The sequence below is a fragment of the Pelmatolapia mariae genome, linkage group LG7 (assembly GCF_036321145.2).
Source record: "Pelmatolapia mariae isolate MD_Pm_ZW linkage group LG7, Pm_UMD_F_2, whole genome shotgun sequence".
Lineage (NCBI taxonomy): Eukaryota > Metazoa > Chordata > Actinopteri > Cichliformes > Cichlidae > Pelmatolapia > Pelmatolapia mariae.
The window spans coordinates 27,550,045-27,564,223 of NC_086233.1; the positions used below are offsets into that span (position 1 = coordinate 27,550,045).

The 14,179-nt window shown below is 41.3% G+C and overlaps 1 protein-coding gene across 3 annotated transcripts; it reads left to right on the forward strand.

Moving 5' to 3' along the window:
• Positions 1–488: 488 nt before the first annotated feature.
• nrarpa (NOTCH regulated ankyrin repeat protein a) lies at positions 489–13,228 on the forward strand. 3 transcript variants are annotated; one of them, XM_063478743.1, is made up of 3 exons: positions 489–819; positions 1,024–1,900; positions 13,090–13,228. In XM_063478743.1, the coding sequence occupies exon 2, from the start codon at positions 1,545–1,547 to the stop codon at positions 1,881–1,883; it is 339 nt and encodes a 112-aa protein (XP_063334813.1). In that variant the 5' UTR covers positions 489–819; positions 1,024–1,544; the 3' UTR covers positions 1,884–1,900; positions 13,090–13,228. The 3 variants fall into 3 exon arrangements, with proteins under 3 accessions (XP_063334813.1, XP_063334812.1, XP_063334811.1); XM_063478742.1 differs by lacking the exon at positions 13,090–13,228 and adding an exon at positions 2,798–5,228; XM_063478741.1 differs by lacking the exon at positions 13,090–13,228 and having other exon boundaries at positions 494–819; positions 1,024–5,228.
• Positions 13,229–14,179: the final 951 nt, after the last annotated feature.

Sequence of the window (14,179 nt, forward strand, 5' to 3'; positions counted from 1 at the left end):
GCCAGTTTTTTTTCCAGATTCAATATAGATTCACTTAACTGAGATTAAAAAAACAAAAACAAAAAAACCCCATTTAACTTATACAATCCTCGATCCATGGTAAGAAGTGAAATTCTATCGCCTTTCGAGAGATTTCACCTCCTTTAAAAGAAAATTAATATGAAGGTAAATTTGAGTGATAGACACTCCATTCTTTGAGATAATTTTTTGCGATTTTCATTTGATTTTATTTCTTAGTAACAATTTTCATCGAACAGCAATTAATGATCAACTTTCAACGAGCAATACTTGTCAATTCCCTTCAGTGTCCAACACGCTGTCACTGACACCTGACTGACTTTTTGTCGCAAGTTCCTGTCGACGACAATCCCGTGGTGGACCTTTTACAGCGTGCCCGATTTCTCAGCAGTTTACAGCGCTGGCAGCACCGTGTCTGTGACTTTCAGTCCGCTTCACGGGGTGGGCTGCAGGAGATCGGATATAGAGATCACCGTAGGATTGCTGCGGGCGCCTTGTTTAATACTTTGCAGCAACATTTGGCTCCCCCTCGGAATACCACGCCCCCTCCCTACAGATTCACAGGACCCTGATCCCTCCCTCAAACCGAATCGGCAGCCTATAACCTCCCCGGATCTCCACCCATTCCTCCACAGTTGATTCTTTGGGAAGGTATTGTCATGCAAATGAAGGACGCGTAAAATATTCTCTCAGAGCGCAGCGGAGGGCAGAGACTCACACGGACCGCACGGAGGACACAGATCGCGCCACTCGGTGGATTTCTATCGTTTGCGTCGCTAGGGACCCGTCTATCTGTCACAGGTAAGTCCCAAATCTGCAGCGGATTACATTTCTCGCATGTTTAGCGGTAAAATTCAACCAGTGTACCCGTGCGTAAACGTGTGCGCACGGTGGTTCCGCGCTCTCATTCTTGGATGTGGCGGAATGTAGGGTCTCTCGCACTCTGTTGGTGAGGATTCTGGATTCATGCGGGCTCCTGTTGTCCTTTTTTTTTGTCTTTCCCAGACACCCTGGCCACATGAGAAGCGACATATAGCCAGGGAACAGATCGAACCGTTCAAGGAAAACCGACGGGGATCCAACACGCAGGAGGCTGCTCTGTGGAGATAGTGGCCATACTTCCAGTTTTCCCAAGTAAAGTCGGAGGTGTCTCTCTTCTCCATCCCCCTGTGCAGGCTACCTGCTGCTGCTACTGCTGCTACAGAAGGGGAACTATATTCTAAAGTCCCCTGGATCACTTGAGAGCACCCTTCTATTTTCTAGGGGATTTATGATCTCTCAAATATTTACACACCAAGTGTGCCATTTTCTCTCTTGTCCTTTTTGGGATATATGTACACACATATATATAAAGTGACCTTTTTCCGTTTTAGTGGGCTACTTTAAAGTGCCTTAACTGGTTATAATCCAGTGTAACTGTGGCATTGCTACCAGACCAGAGACGCTCAACAGGGAGAAGACGATCATTATCAGCTTTAGAGTCCAGGCAGGATTACTTGTTCCCCACCCTCCAGCGAGCTGCAACCATGAGCCAGGCGGATGTGTCAACTTGCTCCGCACCGCAAAGGGTTTTCCAGGAGGCGGTGAAGAAGGGCAACACCAAGGAGCTGCACTCTTTGCTGCAGAACATGACAAACTGCGAGTTCAACGTCAACTCCTTCGGGCCGGAAGGACAGACGGCCCTCCATCAGTCAGTAATTGACGGAAACCTGGAGCTGGTAAAACTGCTGGTGAAGTTTGGTGCAGATATCAGACTGGCCAACCGGGAAGGGTGGAGCGCTTTACACATCGCCGCTTTCGGGGGCCACCAAGACATTGTGCTATACCTCATCACCAAGGCCAAGTATTCCTCTGGCGCCCGGTGATCAGACTCTGCTGTCAGGTAAAAAAAAAAGAAAAAGTAGAAAAATTAAAACAAACAAGCAAACAAATCAACTACAATTTAAATATAAAACTGCAACACAACACACGGGAAAGCCAGGCTCTTGTAAAAGGAAAAAAACAAACAAACAAACAAAAAAAAACCAATAAAACAAACAAAAAAAAACCAACAAAAAACAAAAACTGCCATTATTTACATAGTTGTGCCAAATCATATAAACAAGGAGATAAAAAATAGGCCTGCACAATAATCTTTCCTCACTGTAAACCAAACGGGGTCCTCTCTGCACTCCCGAGTGAAGCACCGCATGGTTCATACACAGCGCCTCAACACGAATCTTCTAACAAAAGAAACCCATTTCCGTGAGTTTGTTGGTACTAAAGCTTTCCTCTTGAATGTTCGTATTAGATCGTGTCGTCCACTATAAAAGAAATCAAGTCTCTGTGTCTCGCATGTGTGTGTTTGGACTCCAGAGAGCAGATGGCCCAGTTTTTTTCCCTATCCCTTGAATAGTTTCTTTGTGGGAGCGCAGATTTGACCTGTTGCTCCTCATTGTTCTGTAAAACCCCCTTTTTAAGTTATTTTATATGAAACAGTCACTTGATGCTTTATGGCTGCATGCTGGAATATCTGAAAGGGAAGACACATGAACAAGAGAAGAAGGGTTGCCCTCTGTTGGTTACCAGAGGTCTTATTTTCCTTAATAAATTTTAGTGATTCTTCTTCATTCTTTTTTTTTTTTTTTTTTTTTAACTCAAAGAGCGGCATTATGGCTATCCAACACATTTTCAGATGTGTAATCATTATGTAACAACAACTGACTTCATAATTGTTGTGAAGTACTGTACACAATAGCTTTACTTTGTTTCTGTTTCTTTTCTTTCTTTTTTTTTAAAGGAAAAGAGCGATGAGAGCGCTCTGCAAGCAGATCTTGCCATGCTGGCGTCCAATTTTTCAGGCCAGTGCGACCACTTTGCCAATGGTCATTGTGTTACTAAAAACCGCTGCTTTCGCTTTGTATGAAAAAAAGACGCATTTGGAATTCACTTTATAATCTCCTTTCAGTATTTTATTAACATCCTAGTCATCACTGTGAAAGCAGGCTGGGTTTTTTTTTTTAATTTATGAAGGTACATTGAGAAGATGCATTTTTAAATATTTTGTGGTTCTTCTTAAAAACGATCTGTGTTGTGTAAGGATATAATGGGTGACTCAAGCTGCTTCAGACTTTTTTGTGTAAACTGTCCCGTGTGGAGGTAAGACCTGCCACCCTCATCCTACTGGCCACAGTTCTAGATACCCCCACCCCCCAGTTATAGGCTGTCGACCCCCTCGGAGAGGACTTTCTCATCCTCCCATTAAAGTGACTCTGTTTGGTTGCCTTTTCCCAGCTACCTCGTCTGTAAAGTATTCTCAAGTCGTTCTGTTTTTCTCACCGCCGCCTTGTTTGGAGTCTGTGATCATCCGCATGCCGATGGGCTGTTTGTGTCTGCTAAAGTAACCTCACAGCCAGATGGACTTCAGTAAAGAAGATGCAATGAACCCATTTTTTGCATCCTCCTTCGGGACAGTTTTCACACTACAACCAAACCAGTGCTGACAAGCAAAACATCATTTTGCCTTTTCTGCAAGAGAGTCTTTGGTTCTGTCTTTCTTTACACACACACACACACACACACACACACACACACACACACACACACACACACACACACACACACACACACACACACACACACACACACACACACACACACACACACACAGAGCCATTGTTGCATGTCTCCCCTATAATACTCCACTTTGCTCTCTCTCTCTGTCCTTATCAGCCTGTATGGTTGTTTTAGTTCCATTTATTTTCTCTCTTTTTTTTTAGTCATACAAAAAATGGAATTGTATCGCATGACTTATAAATGCAGGGAGTTTTATTGCACAAAATCGGAGTCTTGAGCGCCCCCAGTGTTCGTATGGGGTAACTGCAAGAGCCAAGGCTTTGGAATAGTTACTACTACTGAGCAGGACCCTAATACTGTTGGACGATGAAGACTTAAAAATGATCAACAACACATGACTATTGCAGGATTTCACAGAAAAGGAAAATTAGGTCTCATAAATTTGCCTGCTGCATTTTGAAAGTCATGGCACCCTAACATTTGTAACAATGCTGCTTGTATGTTTCTTTTCTTGTTAATGTTGATGTTGTTATTTTATTATTATTATTTTTTGTTTGTTTTTAGAAAAAAAAATGCCTACTGCTCAAATGGCCAACAGAATTTTCACAGCAGCACTGGCTGACCTCATGAGAAGCTCTTGAGAAGGTGTGCACGAGTGTTTTTTCCCGTTAAGGTGTATGTGCTTATGTTTGTGTGTGTGCGTGTTGTGTGTGTCTATGGTATTGTGTACTTCTCATGAGGCACGTGTCCCATTTTCAACCTGGAACAACCGATAATTAACCGAAACAATAGTTCTACTACATTAAGGTATAGATTGGTATCAGGCAACAAATGAAATATGCATCGCTTGTCTTAAACTTGATTTTTTTCTCTTTTGTTTGAATATTGCACTGATGACTGTTGTTGAAAAGTTGGCTTTTATGTGTCAACATTTAAATTTTTTTTTTCTGAATAGAAAAAAAAAAGCAGACACAACAAAATACTATTGTATAAATATATGCTCCAGGTGATGATGTCCTAATGTGTGTATTACTTTGTGGAAAAAACATGATGTTTTTCAACAAAGACGTGTGTATCTCTGTGATTGGGTGTATGTATATATACATATGGATATATATATCGATGCTGAAGATGATGATATGTTGGGGCACTTTCTTTTCTGAAGTGCTGTCTTCCTGATTTTGTTTGAAAGGGGAATAATACATTTGATGGTAAGATCATTGTAACATAATAAAGAATTGCACGGTTGTGCAGTTATTTGGCTCGCTATGGTCATAACATTTATGACGTAAGGAGCCTGCTGCCGGATTGGTGTACACATTGAGATGATTTTTTTTCTATAAAAAAACAAAAAGGAAAAAAAAGGAGAAAAAAGAAAGAGAAAAAAGAATGAAAGAGTGCTGACTTCTTTGGGCCAACTTGTGTTTCTGGTCTTGCTTCATTTCAAGCAGGAGGAAACGGTTGATTTTTCATGTGTGATGCAGATGTTCCATCATCATGTCTGATTTTGGATTTTCTTTGTGTGTTTGTTTGTATTCTTTTATTTTTGAACATTTGTAACACTGTGATGATGACATCATGTCATGTGGAGATGAGTGCTGTATTATTTTTGTACGTTTGTGTACAAGCCAGTAAAGAAATCATTAAACTTAAAATCCGCTGTGTATGCATACATTTCTTCCTTATGTCCCAAGCAAAAGCTACCCCCGCCCCCCTCCCTTCACATTTTTCATTGAAAAGGTTGGTTTGGGAAACACCCCCCTCACCCCCACCCTGCTCTCTCTCTCTCTCTCTCTCTCTCTCTCTCTCTCTCTCTCCCTCTTTCCCTCCCTGTCTTCCAAGCAGGGCCCAACCCAGATCCCCATTCTCTCTTTTTGTCATTCATCTGGCCTCATCCTTTCACTGCCGGGATAAAGGAGCCCAGTGCATTGTGGGTAGGCTCAGTTTAAAGAAGGGTCCCCTCCCCTGTGTGTGTTGTGGGAGAGATGGTTTTATGTTACCCCCACACACAAAAACTTTTCCAACACACTCTTCTCGTATGCTCTCTTCCTAATGATTAAGACCCAGGCTTTGCACCACACTTCAGCTCTCTGCTAACAACCAGGACTTTTGTGTGTGTTGTTTTACCTTACTAAACTGTCTCTTACTCACTATTTATACTCCCTATCAAATTATCTTACCAAGCCTTTCTTCAAAGCAAAACTAATTGTGGAGTTAGACTTCTAAGAAGCAAGAAGACTTCCAAGAAGTCCGACTTGCTTCAAAATCATCCACTTTGTTGAGGCATTTTGCATCTTTTTTGTGATTTTCTTGCAGCTTGTGTTCAATATAATGTTGCATGAAATGGGTTTAAAAATGGATTGGCCATAAGTGTAAAAGGGGGAACTGTGCTATTCTGATATGTTGACTCTTTTACAAGCAAAATGATTATGAAAGAGTGTATTAGTGTGTGCATTATGCTCTGATTTCTATTTCAGTTTTTCTTTTTCTTTTTTGCATATGTGCTTAATTTCATGTCAGCATTGGTTAAAATGCAAAATCTGGTGATTTATCTCCTGTTCATTTGAGTGTTTGAGTGAGTCACATCAACATCTTTCTTAGAAATGATGACTCGCAACTGATATTGCATAGCTGTATAGCGGTTGGTGGGAAAACACAGGCAACAATACGTTTTTCAACATGTCAGACCTGTTCGTATTGCAACATTTTCTGGGTGTTGACCAGCTTCAACTGTGAACGTTTGAGTAAAAAGGGTTTCCCATGTGTTCGAAATAACGGTTGTGGTCTTAGAGTTGCAATTCTGAGAGAAAAAAAAGCAGTAGTGTTATGAGGTTTTTACTGACAACTTTGTGCCATTGTTGAAGCAGCTGTTAAAATCGGTGTCTGCACCGCAGCTGAACCATAAATGACCTCAGCTCAAAGTTTCAGCACTGATCTGATGTATTTGAGTTCCTCTAGACACCAGCCCTTCTCTGTTTTGATCCCATGGCAGGCAGAGTGTGTTATCTCGCCTGCTGCTCGCTTGCACATTTCTCCCCAAGTCCCTGCCTCCCTCCCTCTCAGTCTCTCACTTCTGCAGGATGTTTTTGTTGAGCTGCGTTCCCATTGTTCACACACTGAGTTGGCTGGCCTCCCAGCGTTGATGCTGGCTGCTAGGCCCCCTAATAGGTTCTTCATGTGCCTTGGCTTTCCTTGCTCATCTTGGTCATTGCATGGAGAAGCTTGCATTAGTGAGCCAGACAACAGATTTTTGGAGGAATTTTTGCAGAGAAGGCAGAGAGGGAAATTGTGATGGATATTTGTCCAGGGAATAACTGGAAATCCAGAAAACATAGGGGAATCACATTAAAATTGCTTCACTAAAAAAACAAACAGGCCACACTGGTAAAGAAAAAAAAAGAAAAGAAGGACAGCTTGTGTCCTTTTGCTTGTATAGTTTTTGTATGAAACACATAGAGGAGACAGTGTTAAAAGCTGGTGGGGTGATGTTATAGCAGCTGCAATCAAGTGCATCTGGGTGATTATTTGCCATCGCTATTCAAAAGCCCATTGTTCAGAGGCTCATAAAATATTCATATCCATGCTTCCACCCCTCATTTGAAGGGATGCACTTAATCTGAAACACGCAAGATTAACTGAACATCTTGTGATACATGTAAAATGCCATTTGACTGGTTTTGCAATGATAAATTCCTCTTTTTTTGTTTAATCAGCACATGTTCAACATGTGTACAGTGTACACGAGAACTTCTGACTTCCTCAGAATACACTGATACAGGCTTGATTGCTCTCTGATTGGGTGGTAATGTACAACAAAGGGCTTCTCTGAATGAAACCTGTTGTATAATTAGGTTGAGAACACATATGAGGAACTTTTAAGAGTTACTGCAGGAGCACAATAACTCAGCCCTGTGTGACTGTCGAGCGATGACAGCCACACAAAGACGAACGCATTGAAATGTTTAATAGTGTTTCCACCATCTTGAATCAGACAACACAACACGTTGCAACTTAATTTCTTGTTGTCTACCCTGTGACAACAAATTGACTTCTTGTTCTATGCATAATCAGCATCAATTTTACTTGGCCAAGTTTGTGCACGCAAACAAGGAATGTGACTCTCTGCACACAAAAAGAAACTTTTTAAACAGACAATTTTAAATGGACAGTTTATAAATAGGCAGCTCGACCCAGAAATAGCTGGAGACCTGATGGCTGAGTAACCATTACTGTTATGCTTCTTTGATATCGTCCACTTACTGTGATGTACTTGGTGCACCATAGTCTTAAGTTCTGCATAGACAAGTACGCGAGGTCAAAAAAAAAGAAAAAGAAAAAGATGAAAATTGGCATCACTCAAACCGGAGTGGATCCCAGTGAACTTGCCGATAAAGAAATTATACACAAGCCTTTACCCTTGCATCCAAATATTATCACCCCAGGCTCCAAAAACCTGCACAACAGCCATAATGCTAGAGTGGATGCCTAAAAATGGGAAAAAGTCATGTTTATATCCATCTTTTATATACAGATATGTTTTTTTTCTCAAATTGATGATGTAAAAAACTGATTCACCCTCCCGTTTGCTCTATTTTTGGTCTGTCAGACAGTTTTTTGGGCTGTACCTTCTTTACAGCTACAAGTTTAAAATAATTTTTAAAAAGTGAAATCTCTTTGGTCTCCACACAGACTGTTTACTTGCATGCCACTGAAGCATGCTAAATCAGGACTAGGACTCCAGGGGAAGCTGCAAAAATGTCCTTTAAAGATAGATTCTAGATATTCATATGCAGATACGTGTTTGTAGATACCCCTTAGTTTCTTAATGTGTCTGCTGTTTGGAGGAAGGACCCAGCATACAGAGATACTCCGTAGATACTGTATTCAGCCTGGACGGGTATTTCTCTAACAAGTAGGCTGCGCTTGGTGATAAGATTGCTTATTGATCGCTTCCATCCCAGCTATTCTTACTTGTAACCATTATCATATTTTCATCCACTGTAAGACTATTATTGTGATATTTTTGATGTTTTTTTATATACATATCTATATATATATAGATATATATATATAGATATATATATATCTATATATATATAAAATATCTTTTATAGCACACAATTCTTTGAACCACGGCCCACATGCAAGGAAATCAGCGCAGAGTCACAGATGACAGTGAGCTTTAAATCCTGCTGATACCGCACTTTCTTTCTCAAAACAAAAACACGCCTGTCGCTAAACTCAACCAGTGGACTCCCCCAACCTCGCCAAAGTCTGCCTGTGAGTAAGAAGTGGAGTAAAAGAAGTGAGAGAGAGTGAGGGAGAGAGACAGGTGGTCAGGCTGGTCTTTTCCTTGCCCTCCGCTCCTTTTTGAACTTTTCTTTCATTCTTCCAGTTCATTCTGTGCTTCTTTCCATAGCTCCAGTGACAAGGCTCTCCATTCACTGCCTCATTCTTCCACCCCTCCCTCCTCCCTCCATCTCCCTCACACACCCCGACCCCATCCCCTCCCTTCTTACTTCTTTGTCTAACTCGTGGGGGCCTGCTTTAGCTACTATTCACCAGCCAGACGGGCCGCCATTGACTGGGCTCCCCCCACCCAATTCGCCCCCCGCCCCTCTGCAAAACACCCTCACACACATATGCACACAGCAACCTGGCCATTCTCCACCCTACGCCCTGTATCAGGCAGCTGCTATGCTAATAGGGAGGAAGGGATGGAGGGAGGGAGAGATGAGGAGGAGAGACAGAGCAGCCAGCCTATAGTAAAAGGACAGAGGGAGGGAGAGCAGGGAGATTGACCCCGCTCCACCATCTCCATAGCCATGCCAGAGCAGCAGCAGACCTCCTGTTACACAAAGGGAGTCCTCCCACCCTCCACCCCTCTGCCTTCACCCCTCTGTTCCCCTCTTTCTCATTTAAATCCATTTTATACCCCAGTGGTAAAGGGAGCTGTAAGTGCAGTATGTAAAGTAACCTTACTCCTGCCCTGCGGGCGTAACCATTCAGCACTCAAAACAGAGAGAACAGCCTCTGTGTGTGCTTGTGTGTGTGCGTGAGAGAGTGTGTGTCCATTCCCCTGCTTTGTTTAGGACTACAGCCCATACCTCCACACTGTGCTCACACACACACACGCACACGCTACCACCTGTCCTTTTAGTCTGGTTGCATCTCCCATTATAGTCAAGTAGTTGTAGACACATTAGAAACATGCATGCACTGGACTCACAAGAACAGAACGATTACTATTTAGTGTAATTTATAGTCAGGTTGGCAACTGCTACTCCAGTCTGATATACCGACAAAGTTTCATGGCTATAATTTAACCTTATTTGAATTTTTGAGGGGCTGCTCAGATTTTAATCCACACACGGCTGAAACTACTATTTTTTTTTCAATATTAAGTTTGTCATGTATGACAAAGAAAATAAAAAGGGATATAATATCACACTCCAATTTTTGTAAAAAAGAAAACAGGAAAAATGAAGACATTGTTAAAGTCTCTGAGACACAGGCAATGCCCATTTTTCACTGTTTCTGAATATTCAATACACAAACAAGTGATTGCTCATGTTGGGAAATAATTAGCACATTGATTGCTAAAGATAGCTGGAAGCAGAGAGTGTCTGAAAAGATCCTGAAAATGATTTTAAAAAATAGATTTATCTGCTAATTGATGCAGTTCTAAATGAAATACACTGAGAGTGTTTTCTGACATTCTGCCTGCCACATTTACATCAGTGTGGTGGAACATGTTGTAATTATATAGCCACACTGAACAGAACAAAACACGGGGAGGGACAATAAATGCAAGAGTCAAGTTCATGAAATCTTGATGAAAGTTTACCAACTATGAATAATGCACAGGTATTGTTTTCTAAAAAATATATATTACATTTGAAAATATAATTAAATGAATTAAATAATGCTTCTCATATTTATTTTTCGAGGGGGCTTAAATATGTACGTCAGGAAACAAATGTAAATGTCGCTTAATCCGTGAGTTTTGTTTGTCACAGTGGTTGTAATGCTATGCAGCGGCCCTCCGCCTGTGTTGGCATGTTTGTGTGAGCTCAGCTTTTTTTCCTGGTAGCATGTGCATGTCTTATTTGTTGTGTTTTGGTGGAGGGGGGAAAGGGGGGGGTGTTGGCAAGAAGGCATTTCTCTCCCTCTCTGTACCTCCTGTTCTGTTATTTGCCCCTGTGCAGTGTGACCCTGTGCCCCATCACGGAGGCACGTCCCATTTGACATCTGCCTGTTTGCAGGAGGTGGGGTGGGGGGTGCGAGGGGTGGGTTGCCCATATGGATCTTCAACCCACCACCCCCCAAACTAAGCCACACACACACACACACACACACACACACACACACACACACACACACACACACACACACACACACATGTCTGGTTTGCTATCCTCGTGGGGACATCCCATTGACATAATGCTTTCCCTAGCCCCTTACCCTAACCCTAACCATTAAAAATGAATGCCTAACCCTAACCCTTACCCTAAACCTAACCATAACCTAATTGTAACCCTGACAGTAAAACTGCATTTTGAGTGTGAAAATTGCTTTCAACCCCGAGGGGACCTGGATTTTGGTCCCCACGGTGCAGAAAGTCCCCACCAGGATAGTAAAAGTCAGATTTTGGTCCCCACCAGGATAGTACGAACCCGTACACACACACACACACACACACACACATACTTGCACTCCACCTCCAGCATCCCGTCTCCTGCTGCCTGCACCATTTGTCCCACCATGTACAGTTGAAGGTTTTTGTGTATAAAACCCCTATACCATAGTTTTGTTGTTTTTTTTCCTGTGCATAAATAGTTGCTTGTTGCTTTTTTTTCATGAACTTACTGAAACAATAATTGCTATTGGTGCAAAAGTTAAGGCACTTTGCTTAGTGGACTTCCATCAAAAATGATTGACTTAACCAGATGCATCTTACCTTTATAAATATTACCTTTACCAGCTTCATTTAGGCACCAACTGGGTTCATTGTAGATCCCCCGTTAGTTACTTAGAGGATCCCATGCTTGTATCACCTCTGGAGTTGTCATCAGCTGACTCTTATTGACTTGCCAAGGATCAGTTAATGACTATTGAGTATGGAAAGATAGATAGATAGTCCAGATGTGTTCCATGAACAAGTGTACCAATTATCCTGTATGGATTACCCTCCTACACACTGATTCAGTTTGATGGATACACAATGAGGAGGCTGGTCACAGGACCAACTCTAGGCTAACGAGCTCGGTGGAGTTTAAATGGTCCTGTGTAACACTGTCAAAAACTGGCACTGATGTTGCACTCTGTGACAACACTTGTTCTGTCAAGGACTGCTGCCTTTGTTTGACAGGCCGTTTAAGATAGTACCTCTTGTTATGGGCTTACAGTGAATTAGGCTGGTAACACATATTGTGACGCAGCTGGTGCAGCATTTTTTGCTATTACAGCACAGTAAACGAGAATTAAATGGTTTTGGAAATTAATCTCTATATACATTGGGTGAATTGTTACTTTCTAGGCTGATTGGGTGAATCCCATCCCATTTGAAAGCCACACAGATGGTGGATAAATCCAGTGTGGAAAAATGCATGCACTGTAGTTTTTATTCTGGGAACCAGTTAGCAAGTTCAGTAGTTAGCATGGGAAAGACAAAGATGTCGATGATAGTTCTTGAGCCATGCCTCATTTAAAAATTCATTTTGTCAGAAAAATGACAAATGACAAGTGATTCATTGACATACGTGCAAACATACACGGAAATACCGTACATAAGGCAAAAAGTTTGTACAATGCTAACAAGCTTGAAAGTCAATATTTGCTATGACCACCTTCATTCTCCAGCACATTTTGAACTCTCTTAGGCAGCTTTTTCTCAGTTTTTATTTAGTAGTCTTCAGGAATAGTTCTTCTTTAAGGACATTCAAAGTTCTTCTTTGGATACTGGCTGACTGTTGTTCCATTCTTTGTCAAAATGGTCCCACACTACTCCACAAATGTTGAGTTCTGGGCTCTGGGGAGGTCAAGCCATGGCTGAGAGTGTTCCACTGCATGTTTTCCTATATAGGTATGTTTTTACTGGCACTGTGTCATGGTGAAAAATGAAGTTTCCTACAGCTTGCTCCAATTTTTTTTAAGTAGTCCCTATACATCATGCAGAGATATGGCAAGTTTCTTACTACAATTGCTAATTTAGAGTCACCTTGTTGGTACAAAAATACTTTCTTTTATGTCTGCCGAAATGTGTTGAATGTGTCCCATTCAAGAAATAGGATCAAAGTATGTATTTTTGTGACAGGCTGCTAACCTCTGTGCCACGTCTGAAGAACTTTTTCTGTTTTTCACGGTCAGCTATATTGAGGAAATAGCATACTGTCAGTAGACGAGGATCTTTGATTTGTCCACTACTGCAACTGTATATCTCCTGTTTTTTTGTCAGTCACTAATGTTCCTGTATTTTTTTTTTATCTTTGTAAAATCTTGCAATCATATTTTCAGTTTCCTTTATCAACTGTCAAGAAGCTGGAATACAGACATCATCGTCGACAGAACCCATAGGTACGTATTTCATCTCCGGCTCCTTTCATATGGGCAAAATACAGAATCACCAAAATCTGGGACTCTCCACCAGTTGCTCTTAGAACTGAAGCAGCTTCTCGGATGGGAGGTGAAATGTCTTCAAGACCGCTTTTCTTTCCAAGCTCCTTAAACTACGATGACCTGGATGACTGAGAACCTTCACAGACAATTACCAAAACTACTCCCAGTGCATTCATTGTTATATGCATGTGTGAATGGGTGAACGTGGTTTGTAGAAATGACTAGAAAAGAGCTATGAAAACTGGAGAATATTTAGCATAGGTATATAAATTTGTACATAAATCTGGTGTTCACAGGTCAGTTTTTAACCATGGTCATGCAGCTGTTTTACTTTTGTTGCACTGATTCTCTACAACCCCAACTGCAAAAAAGTCGTGTCATTGTGTCAACGATTTGCAAATCTCTTAAACTCATATTTTATTCGCAATATAACACAGAAAACACATTAGATGTTTAAACTGAGACAGTTTTACTGTTTCATGAAAAAAAAATTAGCATGTTTTAAATTTGATGGCAACATGTCTCAAAAAGGCTGCGACAGGGGAAACAAAAGCCTGGAAAAGTAAGTAGTACTAAGCATAAACAGTTAGAGGAACATTTTGCAACTAATTAGGTTAATTAGTAACAGGTCAGTAACATGATTGGGTATAAAAAGAGCTTATTAGAGAGGCAGAGTTTCTTAAAAGTTAAGATGGGCAAAAATTCAACAGGCTGGGAAAAAGGAAAAAAAAAAACCCCACCTCTGTTCACACACCGTGGAACAGTTTCAGTCATGTTCGTTAACTTAAAATTGTGAAGATTATATATACCGTGTCATCTGCTACACATAATATCGCTCCAAAAATCTGGAGCCATTTCTGTGTGCGAGAGATGATGGCAAATAAATCATTAACTAGATCAGGAGATTTGGGGCCTGATGTGGCACTGCATTAAAAACAAGGCATGATTCTGTCATGGAAATTACTGCCTGGGCTCAGGAACACTTCTA

What these genes read in the sequence shown, in the direction of transcription:
- nrarpa (XM_063478743.1), top strand. Translation starts at nt 1,545, where the DNA reads ATGAGCCAGGCGGATGTGTCAACTTGCTCCGCACCGCAAAGGGTTTTC.